This window comes from Drosophila busckii, chromosome 3R (assembly GCF_011750605.1).
Source record: "Drosophila busckii strain San Diego stock center, stock number 13000-0081.31 chromosome 3R, ASM1175060v1, whole genome shotgun sequence".
Classification (NCBI taxonomy): Eukaryota; Metazoa; Arthropoda; class Insecta; order Diptera; family Drosophilidae; genus Drosophila; species Drosophila busckii.
In genome coordinates, this window is record NC_046607.1 from 19,192,812 (window position 1) to 19,207,358 (window position 14,547).

General features: G+C 43.7%; 1 protein-coding gene across 3 annotated transcripts; it reads right to left on the reverse strand.

The window, feature by feature from the left end:
• Positions 1–3,298: 3,298 nt before the first annotated feature.
• LOC108603121 (homeobox protein prospero) lies at positions 3,299–14,336 on the reverse strand. Of its 3 annotated transcripts, none has more exons than XM_033294078.1 (5): positions 10,152–14,336; positions 8,764–9,680; positions 7,939–8,093; positions 4,652–4,796; positions 3,299–4,361 (listed from the first exon to the last, which is right to left on the reverse strand). In XM_033294078.1, the coding sequence occupies exons 1-5, from the start codon at positions 13,726–13,728 to the stop codon at positions 4,182–4,184; spliced, it is 4,974 nt and encodes a 1,657-aa protein (XP_033149969.1). In that variant the 5' UTR covers positions 13,729–14,336; the 3' UTR covers positions 3,299–4,181. The 3 variants fall into 3 exon arrangements, with proteins under 3 accessions (XP_033149969.1, XP_033149967.1, XP_033149968.1); XM_033294077.1 differs by having other exon boundaries at positions 4,182–4,361; positions 7,939–8,124; positions 8,708–9,680; XM_033294076.1 differs by having other exon boundaries at positions 8,764–14,336.
• Positions 14,337–14,547: the final 211 nt, after the last annotated feature.

Below are 14,547 nucleotides of genomic sequence, written 5' to 3' on the forward strand. Positions count from 1 at the left end.
TTCTTGAAACATTGTAAATCATTTGCAGGCAATTTTCAATATCCTTAAAGCTGCGTACCTAAAGCTTTGCCCATCGAACCCCAAACTGCTGGGGAAGTTGTTGTTATGTTTATGTAATTAGTGGATTTGCTTATGCTTAAACTGTAGTAATATTTAATTACGTGTATGTAGTTGTATTTTAAACTGATTTCGTTTTACCTTTTTGCTGGCTGCTATGTACAAATTGTTGTTGAGCAATTGTTGTTATTACTTCTTTTTACTTTCAACTCGTTTCATTTTCCATTTCATTATTTATATGCGGAGATCGGTATTCATTTTTGTGTGTTAATAATGCTTTAAAATCTAGTTTAAAATTTGCATATGGCTGCATTGCGTTTTGCATTTATATTAAGTATATTACGTGTAGTATATATCGTTTTTTATTTTTTGTTTTTGGATTAATATTTCATTATGTTTTGCGTTCATAAACGGCGTAGCTCACACACACAAAGTGCGTGATCGGTTGATGAAGTTGAATTTGCTTTTAGTAGTTCTTGCATAGTTGTCGTTGCACAACACTGCAGACAGTGCGTTTAACAGCACTGTTGCTGTTGTGTGTGTGCTTACTTCGTTTTGCTGTTGTGGGGGGATTTACCTGTCTGTTTGCTTCTCAGCTGCTGTCACTCTGTTTATTGTAGTTTGTAGTTTGATCCTGTATTTAGTTTTCTTTTTGTCTTAAGTTTAGTCACTGCTTATGCTTAATGCTTTTGAACCGTTAACCGTATTGTAAACTGTACTCTCACTTAGCTTAAACACCAAAGCAGCAGCAAGTTACAAAAATTATGTTTTAACTTCTTTCTAGGCTATGGCTATAGACTTAACGCTTGCATTTATCTTGTTGTTTAGAATTTCCACATGCCAAAAATTGTTGTGGGTCTCAAAAAAAATTATTATGCATTTTGGTTTTGCCTAAAAAGTACAGTTAGCCAGAATCTGTGTATATGTGTGTGTTGTATAAGACTGTAAATGCTGCTGCTTTAGTGTTGAGTAATGGTTTTTGCATGCTTAATGTATCTCTTACCGTTAGTTGTGCGTTGTTGTTGGTTTTGAAAAATTTTGTCGTGTAGTGTAAATCCAATAAATCCGAAATTTTGCTGTGTAAAGTTGCCGAAAAGTTGTAAGTTGAAATAAAAAGTTAGTAAAAGCCGAAAATTTGTGCTAGCCTTTTGTTTAAATGAAAAGTTAAATTTTCTTTTTGTTTTGTGTTATTTTTTTCGCATTGAATTTTGTTTATTAACCAATTATATGTATTTTTCTTTTTGTTGTACTTAAAGTATAATTATGTTTTGTATATTAGTATAAATGTATGAAATATGTATGTCAATTTAATTAAGTATTTATGTATGAATGCATGTAGTATAGTGTTGTTCTGGTACGCTAGTAAAAATGTTTTTGTCTTTGCGCATTTCTAAAGACTTCTAGTCATGTTTACAAAAAGCATGACCTGAGCTTATAATTTTAAGCTTTTTTTTTAAAACTATACAAAAAAATTAAATTGACAAAACTGAAACGTAACGTAAGAAATTTGCAAAAAATTTAGTTATCGACGGAACGTATTTATTGTATATAATTTCTCTTTCGTTTCTCTGCTTAATTTATAAAATTTTGCCTAAAAGTTTGTTGGTTTTTGCCGAAACGTTTGCATTTGTTTATTGTTAATAAGCCTTAAATTGCCTAAAAGTTTTTTTTAAACATAATTTGTTTTTTTTTTTTTTAATTTTTATGCTTTAATTTCGCGTTAAATTAACTATTTTAAAATTTTGTATGGCAAGCCATGTAAATGGGCTGAGTGCTTGCTTGGGCAGCCCAGATCGATGGCTTAAACCATATTGGTATTTGCCGAAACAATAATGTTGTTTGTTTTTGTTTGTTCTTATCACAAAATCAGTTACAATTGTATTTAAATCTTTTTTTTTTTTTAGATTTTTTCATAATAAATTTGGTAAAGGCATTAACAATTAACGAATTCTCAAAATTTTGAATTTCTGTTTGCAGCAAATTGAGAAATGAAAGCAATAAAATATATAACAACAAAAGAAATAAAAATCAAATTATATAAGTAAGTAATTTTATATTTTGTACGACACGTTAAGCTAATTTTTGCATAAGCTGTGCAAAAATTATAATACAATATCCAAAGTGTATTCAATTTTGTTTGTTGGCTTTTAGTTTAGGAAACTCACCGTTTATACGTTTTGCTTAATTTTGTCATAGTAACGCCAAATTGCAATTAAAATTTCGTATGCTTAGGCCTAAAAGTTTTTCAATTTGGTTTTAGCTAAAATTCGACTATTGTTAAAATTTTGTTAAGTTTTTTCATTGCCAAAAGATTTGTTGTATATATGTTTTTCATTATAAAGCGGTGTACTTCCAATTTGCCAAATAAAATAAATTTTTTGGGGCGTTAGGAGCACAGCAAGGGGCGGAAAGGGGTGGTATGTTAGACTTTTGTGGGCGTGCTACTCTTAATGCACATGATGGGCCTAAAATTGTCAATGATATTTTAAGTGTTTGCCATAATTGTTTGTTTAGAGACGTTGTATGAGGAATATTTGTTTGTTTTTTGCATTGCCGAATAGCATTTGTTTGTTTGTATGCATGCGTTGTTGATGATTGATAATTATTAATGATTGATGTATTGATTGTTATTTTGTGCTGCTGCACTTGAAGTTGCTAACGGCAGCAGCACAGTTTGCTCGAACAGCAGAGTCCAAGCAAACGTATCCCTCTGACCCACCCTTTTATCCACGATTGTTATGATATGATGATGCACTTGGAGTAGCACACGCAACAAATAAATAGTTGGGCTTTAAAAAATTAATATATAAAATTATAAAACTTGTTTGACAGTGTTTCTTTGTGGTGTATATATTTTATAAAATATTCTTTTGTTTATAGTTGCAACTTAAGGCCAAGTAGAATTAAACTAAACATCAACTTAAACTTTAGACTAAACGTATAAATATGTACATAAATAACAGACTAGTGCGTGTGTGTGTGTGTGTGTGTGTGTATGCAAAAATATAAAATAATATGTGCAAAAAATATGCTTAAAAATTAACAATTAAACTTTGGTTGCTCTTCTTTGCTATAACTTTAAATAAATTTGTATGCTAACCTAACGCCCGCTGCTAATATAAAATTATTTTTTTTAATATTTTTTTTTCAAATTTTTTTTAGCTTAGTAATTTTTTTTTACGTTTTTTCTTTTGTATAGACATCGAATATATGCTTAAGTTTAAAAGGAATGTTTTTTTTGTTTTTTTTTTTCTAAAGTTGGGGGCAGCTTTTTTAAAAAGCTGCCACGAAATGCGGTTTGCTGCCAAAAGCGAGTCTACAATTGCAGCTGGCGCCCAACCAATTGGAGGGGGCGTGGCTTGCAGCTGTAAAGCGCTTTTCAAGCAGCTGAATCTATAAGAATAACTGTACCGTTATGTGTGTGTTATATGCGTGTCTGTGTTTGTTTGTTTGTATGTGTAGGTGTGTCAACTTGCTTTAGATTTCTTTTAGTAAGGTTCAACTAGATTTGTATATATATGTATGTAAATTGTTAAAAAATATTTTTAAAAAAATTTCAACTAGCAAACCAACGGTCAGTTGTACAGTTTACACAACGGTAAAAGTTATACAATTTGCTTTTGCATATTAATTTGAACTATTTGTTGTTGTTGCTTAAAACCCTTAGCGCTTATTGTTTGTTGTGTATTGTTGTGTGTTGTTGTTGTTGTTGTTATTGTTGTTGTCTAATGCGCTCTTTATATATAGCGTATGTATAGAGTTATGTTTCAGTATTTGTGGCGGCATTTACGAAATTTTTGAAAAAATATTTTACGGCTTTTTGTTGTTTGTTACTAAAAGTGCGTTTTTTTAACTTTAAGAATTGTTTTTTGTTTGTTTTTTGTGCCTCAACTTAATGCGTTTAGCGCATTATAACCAATGATATTTCTTACGTAGATTTAACTTTTTAACTTTTGTTTTCGCTTCGCTTTCGGCATTGTTGTTGTTGTTGCTGCTGCTGCTGTTGCTGCTGCTGCTGTTCCGGTTGTTGTTGTTGTTGCAGTTGGTATTGTAGTCATAGCAGGGTTCGTAATTAGTTGTTGCTTCATAGGCGGCGGCATCGTTGGCAAAGCCAACTCCTCCACTTATTCCAGCTGCTCTAAAAAATTTGGCGACTTGAAGTATTCGGGCACGGGATCGTCCATGCGTGAAATGATCTTATAAATGGACTTTTTCCACGATTGCTCCGTATCTTTGCCACCCTGTATTGCACGGAAAAACTCACGCAGTGTCTGTTCGACGACAAAGCGAAAATTCTGGGGCACCTGTTGTTGTTGTTGTTGTCGTTTGTGTGTTGTGTGTTTTGAGTTTTGGGGGCAAGCACCATAAAAAAATTGAACAGCAAAAAAAAAACAAAATATAGAAATTAGCAAAGAATTGTCTCGCAGTGTGTTGTGTTTGTGTTTTTTTTTTTTATATGTGTGTAGCGCTAACTAAAGCTAGAGCATAAACTTTAAAAAGCAGCGTGCAATTTAAAATTGCGCGCAACTTGCTCAAGTTTAAGCTTAAGCCATTTGTTTGATTGTTGTTTGATTGTTGTTTAGTTGTTGCATACCTCAATGTGATTATTGCGATTGTAGTGCAAATTGAGCACGCGGTATAATTCACTATCTCCAGCAATCAACAGATCATCGGGTGTCTTGATGCCTTCAGTGACAGCTTGTCGTGCATATTTCTCCATTTGTATGTAGTAGAATTCTCTGCAGATGCGTAGATGAGGGAATATGGTTTGGTATTGGTCAGTATACTCGAGATACATAACAGTAGCTTGATTTTTTTTTGGTTTTTTTTATAAAACAGCATTCAAATTTACGAAATAATAATAATTAAAATAAATGAAAAAGCAAAACGGAAATAAATTGACTAGATCAAATGAAAAGACTGGCACATGCATACAAAATTACACTGTTGCTATCTCATTCACACAGGAGTTGTCTCTTTTGCACACTTGGACACACACACTGACGCTAAGCTAAGCTTATACTATATGCATTTAAGATTTGAGCATCGACTTGCGAACTGACATGATTGATAAATTTTCTGCTGCATACTTAGGCGCGCCTTTGTTCGCTCTGCCTGTAAATCTTTGTGTGTTTGTTTGTGTGTGTGTGTGTGTGCATTTTTAATAAATCTCAAATGTGCAACGGCAGCGCCTAAGGGTTAATATGGCTAATAACAATTGCAAGTCAACGGACAGCGTCTTGCTCTTGCAGCCACATCCTGCCTGCCTGCCTAGCTGTCTATCCCTGCGGCTGCTTGCACGCCCTGGTTGGGGACTTAATTAGCAAGTGCAGCGTTGCTTCGCTGTTTGCTGCTGCTGCTGCTGTCGCCGCCTTGTTTAGTCAAGTGATTTGTGTGTCTGGGAGTTCTGGCTTTGTATGTGTGTGTGTGTGTGTATAAGTGATTGCTTGTCTTTTTCTAATGAATATCTCACTCCCAATGTGTATGCAATTGTTGCAAGCGGCGCGCACTTGACAACGCTTCGATAAACGTGCTAATTTCAAGATTTCCCAGCAGTAGCAACTGCAATTCTTTGCTCTCTCTACAGTTTGCTATGTTGATTTTTCCAAACAATAAGCGCGAATTGCGCAAATAGCACACAGCACAGCCACAGCTCACACAGCCACACACACAGCTAAATCTTTTGCTCCCCGTAGGCAACTGCCACGCGCACTTAAACAGTAAATTTCTGAGCTCTGCGCGCCTACAATGGACCAATATGCGAGGCCATAATGAGCTGAGTTACAAGAAAAGCGCCCAACATACAATTTATGACAGTTTTATGCATGTGTGTGTGTGTACGTATGTGTGTGTGCTATTGTTTGAGCTAACTGTGTGGCTTTTGGTGCTGCGCCTTTGTAGCTTTAGTTATTAGGCGTTTGACAACAAATGCATTGCCTACTTGTAGGCGCGTGTGAAAAGCTTGAATGTGTATGGCTGTGTGTGATGCAATTAGCTTTGGCTGCAATATTTTTGTGTTGTTTATAGCTTGAAGGCAAGCCACAACAAATGTGTGTGTGTGTGCAGGAAAAGGAAGTTTAGCTAACTGCCAGAGCTAAGTGCATGCGCCACTTAATTTAGATAATGCTAACACACACACACACACTGACACTTAGCGACGCTTTTGAAATTGGCTGCCAAACGGAACTGCAGCTGCTGCTATAACTAATTAGTTTATTAAAAAAAAGTAAATTATATAACACGCAATTTGGCTAAGCAGACAAATGTGTGTGTGTTCATTTGTGTGTGTGTGTGTGCGTCAAGTCTTTTAGCTGCCTTTTCTTGTGTGTATTTGTGTGTGTGTGTGTGTTGTTGTTGTATAGAGAATACAAGTACATTTAATAAGCTCACACATACTCACCCACACATATGCAGACATCTCTACCTCATACATTAATGAAGTAATTAGGCAACACTTTATTCTATATATATGTTAAGCAACTTTATATATATAATAGATACGTATACGTGTGTGTGTGTGTGTGTGTGTGTGTGTGTGTGTATAGGTGTATGTGCTGTTGTTTATATTTTTTGATATATATATAGTAAAGATCTTTTGACGCTGCCTAAGGGTTAGGCACGCGGGGCGTGGCAGCGCTAAGCGCCAAAAGTACACTTAACCTCAAAAATGCTTGATGATAAAAAAGAGTAAACAAAACGCAACGCAAAATAAATGCAAAAATAAAAAGGCTATAAGTGTGTATACATGTGTGTGCGTGTGTGTGTGCGTGTGTGTGTCCTTGCATATTCTTGAGCGCCTTTTGCTGCGCTGCCAGGCGCGAGTCGCTCAAGTGTGCGCGCCACACAAGCCAAAGAAAAGCTGCTAACCAAAACAAACTAATTAACAACACACACACGCATACATACATGCAAGTGTGTGCGTGTGTGTGTGTGCTTTCTTTTCATTATATGCATTTGAGTTGAGGCAGGCTAATGCAATTATACAAGTGCCATAGACATAGACAAAAGACTGACGACTGCAGCACTCTTTGCTAATTAGACAACGAGTGGCAAGCAAAAGTGGCAAGAAATGGCGCTTGAGCTATATTATGTGGCAGCCACTTGCCACATGCAACTTTCTTTCATAGCGCACTTAACAACTTAATATATATCTTAAGTGCAGCATGTAACTCGCTCATTTAGTGTTTGCAACTCATAAAATGCAAACTGCTGTTTGCCTCAAATTAAAAATGCCGTTACAGCTACTACAAGGGGTAGCAAAGCATTTGAGGCGCTGCAATCAAACGCAAAACAAAAAATATTCCCACCCATTTTAACCTCAGCGCAGCAAAAGTTAAGAAATTCCCATGCGCAGCGTTAAGACGCGTCAACCCCTAAGCAGCAACAATAGAAAGGGGTGGGTATACCCAAAACTACAGGTAAGCGCGCGTACCAATTGTTTGCCAAGACGTTGCGCATGTCTTAAGACATCAAATTCGTTAAGGGTAGCAGCCAACAGCTGCTGCTAAGTCCGTGTCGCTCGACACTGATTGTTGTTGTGCTAGGGGCTGCAAATCCTGAACTATTGTTTGGCACTGTCGCGTGGACAGTTTTGCAGTTGCCATCTGCAGCAGTTTGGCGCGAAATGCACGAACTAGCGGCAGCTGCTGTCGAGTTTAGAAGAAACGCTTGATAGACAGTTGCATTTAAATAAAATTGGTTGGGCTTGCATGCACTTGAGGCAAGTCGAGTCAAGTCAAGTTTGTTCGACAGTTTGTTATATACAAAAAATTATAACATAAAAATGAATGCTGCTTTGGCTATATAAAAGTTATTATTATTATTGTATAAATTGTAGTTTTGTCTGTTTGTGTGTCGATTGTGTGTGTGTGTGGCACTTACCGAAAGTTTGAGAACCATTTCACCAATTGTGCTGTATTATTCTTGTTGAACTTGATGTCGGGGAAGTACATCTTGAGCACCGCCGAGCTGGGGTAGCGCACCCAGAAGAACATCAGCTTGGCCTTGCGCAAATGCATGGGCGTCAATGTTGAAGAGTGCACAGGAGTTAAGGATATACAATGTTTGCTATACCAGAATAACAAAATTAATATGTTGATGTAGAACAAGAGCTAATGCTAGATATAGTCGGAGAGGCGAGGCGCGACGAGGCGAAGCGAAGCGTTGCGAGCAGCACAAAATGTTACTCAGGCGAGTTGCTGTTGCACTTTCGAGTGTTGCAAAGGCAGCAATAAATGCCAATAATGAATGTCTAGGGGGCGCCACTTGGCAAGTTGGCAACTTGGCAACTTGGCTGATTGAAAATCAAAAGCTGCAGCTCAAGCCGCACAGCAAATGCGCTGCAAGTTGCGCCATTGATTTTTTGCCTTTGGCTGCAACTCAAACTCAAACTCAAGCTTCGAGTCCGAGACGACTTGAGTGCTTGGGTGCTGCTGGCAATAAATCAGGTTTTGATTACATTTTATAAAAGAATTTAGTTGAAATGGCTGGTGAAGAAGACACTTGATTGGCTTCCCACCCCCCACTGGGTGGGGTGGGGTGGGGTGGGGGGTGGCATTCAATCGTTAAAGCTACTTAAGTGCATTTTGCGCTGCTTTGTTGTGCTTCGCTCCGCTCGCTCGCTCGCTCGCTCTTTGGGCCTGGAACTTACTTGGCCATTAGCTCTTGCTCTTCATGCTGTTGCAGTTGTTGTTTTAAAAAGGATATAGTAGGTTGCATGCCATCGAATTGCATGTCGGCTGAGTTGCACTCGGACTGTCGATCCTGGGCGTCCATGACGGCGCGCAGGCAGCTCTTGTAGTCGGGCGAGCCGCTGTGATGGGCGGCGGCCAGTAGCGCTGGGTGCAGCATCGTTGGCGGATGTGGCAGCGGCGGTGAGTCGCGTGAGTCCATCAGCGCCCCGAGGCTGCCGGGCGGACTCGAGGACAGCTGCATGGCGTGATGCTGATGATGATGATGCAGCTGGGCAGCGGTGGGTTGACCGCCATGTGGCGGACCGTGTGGACCCGGCGCCGCATGCGGATTGAAGAACGGACTGTAGGGTGAAAAGACCTTGGACTCGTGCAACGATGGATTTGGTATGGCCACCGAGGTGGGCAAGGACACCGGCATCATGGGTGGTGGTGGTGGTGGCGGCGGATGATAAGTGCCAGCGGCTTGGCCGCGACCCGTTGGGCTCTGAGCGGGCGTTGCATTGTTGTTTGATTGCTGCTGCTGTTGTTGCTGCTGTTGTTGTTGCTGCTGCTGCTGCTGTTGTTGCTGCTGTGCAGCGGCGGCGGCAGCTGCCTGTCCACTAGGCGGCACAACGCCATCCTGAGCCAAGATGCGACTAACAGTGCGTGGGGTAATGCGCGTATCGGTGACCTTATGACGTTTCTTCTTGGGCGTAACAACCAAACTGAGAGCTTCATTCTGCTCCAGTTGCTGTTGAGTTTGTGCTGCGCTTTGCTGTTGCTGTTGAGCTGCTGCTGCTGCTGCTTGCTGTTGTTGCTGTTGCTGCTGTTGTTGCTGCTGCTGTTGCTCGCTGGGCAAACAGAATGGACCCGTCATCGAATTGTAAAGCGCTGCTGCTGCCACTGGATTCATGCCCTGCGGCGTTTTGGGCGCCTGAAACATTGCGCCTGCTGTGGGCGAGGGACGTATGTGAGGTGGTGGTATATTAAGTGAACTTAGACTATTGTTAGTGCTGCTCGCTGGGCCGGCATTGCTGCCTGCATTGCTGCCAGCAGCAACAGTTGCTTCGCTAGCTTGTTGCTGCTGCTGCTGCATAGCAGCGGCGGCTGCAGCGTGATGCATTTGCAGACCCATGGCGGCGGCAGCAGCGGCCGCGGGTGAAGCAAACGACAATTGGTTGCCATTAAGACGTGGCGCAGCAATTAGTTGCTGACAATTGGGCGGCAGTTGCTGCTGCTGCTGCTGCTGCGCAGCCATTGACATGGCTTGCTGTTGATGTTGCTGCTGCTGTACAGGCTGTGGCTGCTGCTGCTGCTGCTGTTGTTGCTGCTGCTGCTGCTGCTGCTGTTGTTGCTGCTGTGCAGCGCTGCTGCTGCTATTGCTGCTGCTTTGACTATTTGCTAGTAGTATGGATTGATTACCTGATTGTGTTGCTGGCGTTGGTCCGTTCTGCAGGCGTTCGGTAGGTCCACGATCGGCAACGACTTTGGTGCGCGGCGACTTGCGGTCCAATATCTGTGAGGCCAGCATCAGATCCTTGTTGAGCTGCTCGGCAGCGGCTGTAACCGAATCCGCCTGCTTGCTAAACAGACGACGCTGATGCACAAAGCGGGTGACAATGGTGTCCACCAGCGCTGAGAGCGATGTGGTGATCTCTGACTTGAGCACATCAGCTAGTCCCTCCAGATCGGTGCCGGACATGCGCATCATTGCATTGTTGCTGCTGCTGTTGTTGTTGTTTTGCTGTCGCAGCATTTGGAACTTCTCGCTGAGCTCGGACTTGAGCGCGCTATGCGCAGCGGCGCCGCCCATGCGTGTGGGCAATCTGGCGGGTGGATGCAGTTGCACGCGTGGTGCTGCTGCTGCAGCAGCAACATGTTGCTCTAGCTGCTGCTGCTGTTGCAGCTGCTGCAGATGCTGCTGCTGTCGTTGCAGCTGCTGTTGTTGCTCCTCTTTGCGTCGCTGTTGCTCCTGCTCCTGCTCAAAGCGACGCTGTTGCTCCTGCTGCTGCGCTGCTTGTTGCTGTTGCGCCTGTTGCTGCTGCTGCTGCTGTTGCTGCTGTTCGGCTGCTTCTTTAGCTAGACGCGCTTCCTGCTCGAAGAAGAATTGCTGATACATTGCTGCTGCATGCGACATGTCGCCCATGTGCTGCAGCAGGGGTGGAAATCCTTGCGGTAAACCAGGATGCGCCACTAGCGGATTATGCTGCTGCAGCTTGCCCGACATCATTTTGCTCATCATTTGTGTCAACATGTTGGGCGTAGTGGCTGCAGTGTCGCTGCTGCTCTTGTTGCTGCTGCTGCTGGGCGGCTTAAGCGTGGGCGAACTTGATCCTGCGCGCTCCGCCGACTCCTTAGGCGTGTGATCGCTTAGCGTGGGCGAATGCGACAGCTCAATGTCATCGTTGGGCTGCTGTTCGGGCTGCTCAACTTCATCCTCATTCTGTTCGACGCTTTCCATGTCCTGCTCATTGTCATTGTCCAGCTCCTGGCACTCCGACTCCTGCTCCATGCGCGTGCAAAGCTGCACATACTTCTGCTGCATCTCGGCCAGCTGCTCCTGCATTGAGCGCAGCTGCGACTTAAGCGCATTTTTCTCCACGCGCTTTTGCTGTATCTGCGGCGACTCCAGCTCATTGGACTCGCTGTCCTCCTGGTCCAGCATCATGCTCTGCAAATTGAGCCCAAAGTTTAGACCCGCAGCGGCGGCCACATAACGCTCCATGGCGTGCTGCTGTGGCTGGTAGAGCTTGCGCTTCTTGCAGCCATTCACCTGCAGCTGTCCAGCCTGCGAGCTGGCCGAGGGACTGCAGCGCATGCTGGACACAATGTGCTCCACACGCGCGCGCTTCAGCTCCATGCCCGGCTTCTTCAAGCTGCCACTGCTGGCGCTGGACTCACGCTTGGTCTCAATGCAATCATCATCGTCATCATCGTCTTCGATGATGTCATCGTTGTCCAGCACCTCGTCCTTGCTGTTGTCCAGCAGCAACATGTCCGAGTGACTGGGCGATGCCAGCGATTCCAAGTCAGAGTTGCGCGCATGACTCAGCCCCAGCAGCTCCACATCGTCCAGCATATCGTCGACGACTTCCTTTTTGTTCGGCAGCTGCTCGGCAGCAACCAGCGCTTGTTGCTGCTGCTCGCTGTTGGCTGCTGGTGAGCGACGCTCCTCACGCACACTATCAAGCGAATCGGAGGATTTGCGTCTGCAGCTGCCATCGCTGGCAATGCTGTTGTTGCTGCTGCTGCTGTTGCTGCTGTTGTGACTGTTGCTGCTGCTAAAACTGTGGCTGCTGCCGCCGTGCGGTGAATGCGGCGCTGCTGTTGTTGCTGCTGCTGCTGCTGCTGTTAGCTCAGGCTCACTTTTGATTTTAATTTCAGGCATGTCACAGTCCTCAATCAAGTTAATGCTTTCAGCTACATTATTATTGTTGTTGTTGTTGGTAGCAGCAACAATATTGTTGTTGTTCAGCTTGGAGTGCAACTCCTGCTGCTGCTTCCCTTGCTGCTGCTGCTGTTGCTGCTGCTGCTGCATCACTGTGCGCAGCTCCTGATCCAGCTGCATTAGCTCCTTCTTGCCTTGCAGTATATTGCGTAGCATATGATGCGCTACCAGGTCATGCTGCAGCTGCTCATTGGCGCCACCATTTAGCGAACTCACCGATGCTGCTCTGGGCGGCGAACCACCAGCAATATCCACAGCCAGCGCTGCTGTTGCTGCTGCTGTGCTGTTGGCGTCCAGCGAGCGATCGCTGCAGTTGGACACGCGTCGACTGTTGTGACCCTTGGAGGAATGTGTGGAGCTATGCGCCGACCCAGGCGATATGCTGGCATTGTTGTTGCCATTGCTAAGCGGCGTTGTGTTGTTGTTGTTGTTATTGTTGTTGTTGAGCAATTTGCTGCTGTTCAGACTGCTGACCAGGCCGGCAGCACTAAGCAGCTCAGCGCTTGTGGCCGTCTCCATTGCAGCAGCCAGCATGGCATTGTCCAGAGTTTGTGGCAAGCCACTGGTGGCATCCTGCGCCTGCTTCATCTGTCGCCCAAACAGCTCGTTCAACATTTTTGCCGAAGAGCCGCCAAATAGATTGCCAAAGGCAGCGGTGAGCAGCGATGAGGCGGATGACACAGAGCCCGGCGAACTGGAGCCGGACAAAGCAGTTGCTGTTGCTGCTGCTGCTGCTGTTCCGGTTGCTGTTGTCGTTGCAGTTGCTGTTGCTGTTGTGGGACTTGTTAGATTTGTTGTGTTGTTGTTGCTCGTGTTGTAGAGTGCACTACTAGCGGCACCCGCAGCAGCCGCAGCAGCGCTACTCATGAAGGCAGCGGTTGCCGTTGCGCCGCCGTTGCTGCAGCTTTTATTATTAACACTATTATTAACACAGTTGTTGTTGCTATTTGTTGTATCTTTGCTTAAGGATCGCGTGCGCGTGCGACGATTTCTCACTGAGTTCGTATTTGTATTTGTGTTTGAGTTGCTGGCAACTTTTATTGCTGCTAACGACTGTTGATGTTGTTGGCTCAACGTTAATTTTTTAGCCGCGCACGTTGTTGTCTTGCCGACGGCCGTTGACTGACTGATTTGCCGCTTGTGAGCGTTGCGCCGTCTACTGCGACTACGACTGCGACTTCGACTTCGGCTGCGGCTGCGACTAATGCTCGCCGGCGTCGTCGCCTTGCTGCTGCCTTCGATTACAACGACGTCGTCCGAGTCCGAGTCGCACTCGTTCGCTGCTTTCTCCGCTTCGCTGATATTTTCGCCGCAATTCGCCGCGATGTCGCTGCCGTTTGCTTGTGTTGGTGAGCAGCCGTTGCTTGTCTGTAGCGGCTGAGTAGTTGCTGTTGTTGTTGTTGTTGCTTGCTTTGGGGGTTGCTCTAGCTTAGACTCTGAGTCTGTCTCTATTGCTGTTGTTGTTGTTGTTGTTGTTGCTTTTAGCAGCACATCGTTCTCATCGCTATACAAACCAAAACAGTTCGCGTCGTACTCCTCTGATGACATCATAAGATGATGCCAAACAGCAGCAGCAGCGCGCGCTCGCCTCTGCCTCTCCCGCAGTCTCTCTGCCGTTAACGCTGTCGCGCTCGCTATCTCCACGTTGCTGCCGCCGCTTAACGTCGCCGTCAGCGTCACTTCTCTTCTCTTGCACTTTCGTTGCTTTGCTCACAACGTCAGACACACACATGCAGGCCACACACTTCTCCTGCTTGAGTTCGCCTTCACTGCGATTGGTTAGTCTCTCTCAGTGTCTCTCACTGTTGTCGCTGCTCTGGTTCTCCTGCCAGCGCCCCCTTTAGCTTCAGAGTTTTAGCTTCTAGCTTATGCGTTATAATCAAATCCAAGTCTTCTTGCTTAGATATATCTTGTGTCAATCCTTTAGTTATAAGTATGTCCGTGTGTGTGTGTGTATTTCTATCTATCGATGTGTGTGTGTCCACTTTCAAAACCTTCTAACTCTCACTCTCGTCGCTCTCGCTCCTTTAGTTGCGCCAAACGTTGAAATTTTGGTTTCGCTCAACTTGTTTGTCGAAATGTTTACAAATTCAAAATTATGCTCGTTGTTGTTGTTCTTGTTGTTGCTGCTGTTGTTGACAGTTTGTTGCAGTTGTTGATTTTTGTGTTTTCTACGTTTTCTACGTTTTTTTCTGCGTTTTCTAATTGTGAATTTTGTTTTGAATTTTCTTTCCACCACCACACACATGCGAATGTCCTTTGCATTTAATTTTATTTAAATTTTTGTTTTGATTTTTTCGTTCTTGCTGGTCGGTTTACGTTTTTTTTCTTTGTTGTTGTTGTTGTTGTTGTTGTTGTTGCTCCTTGTCG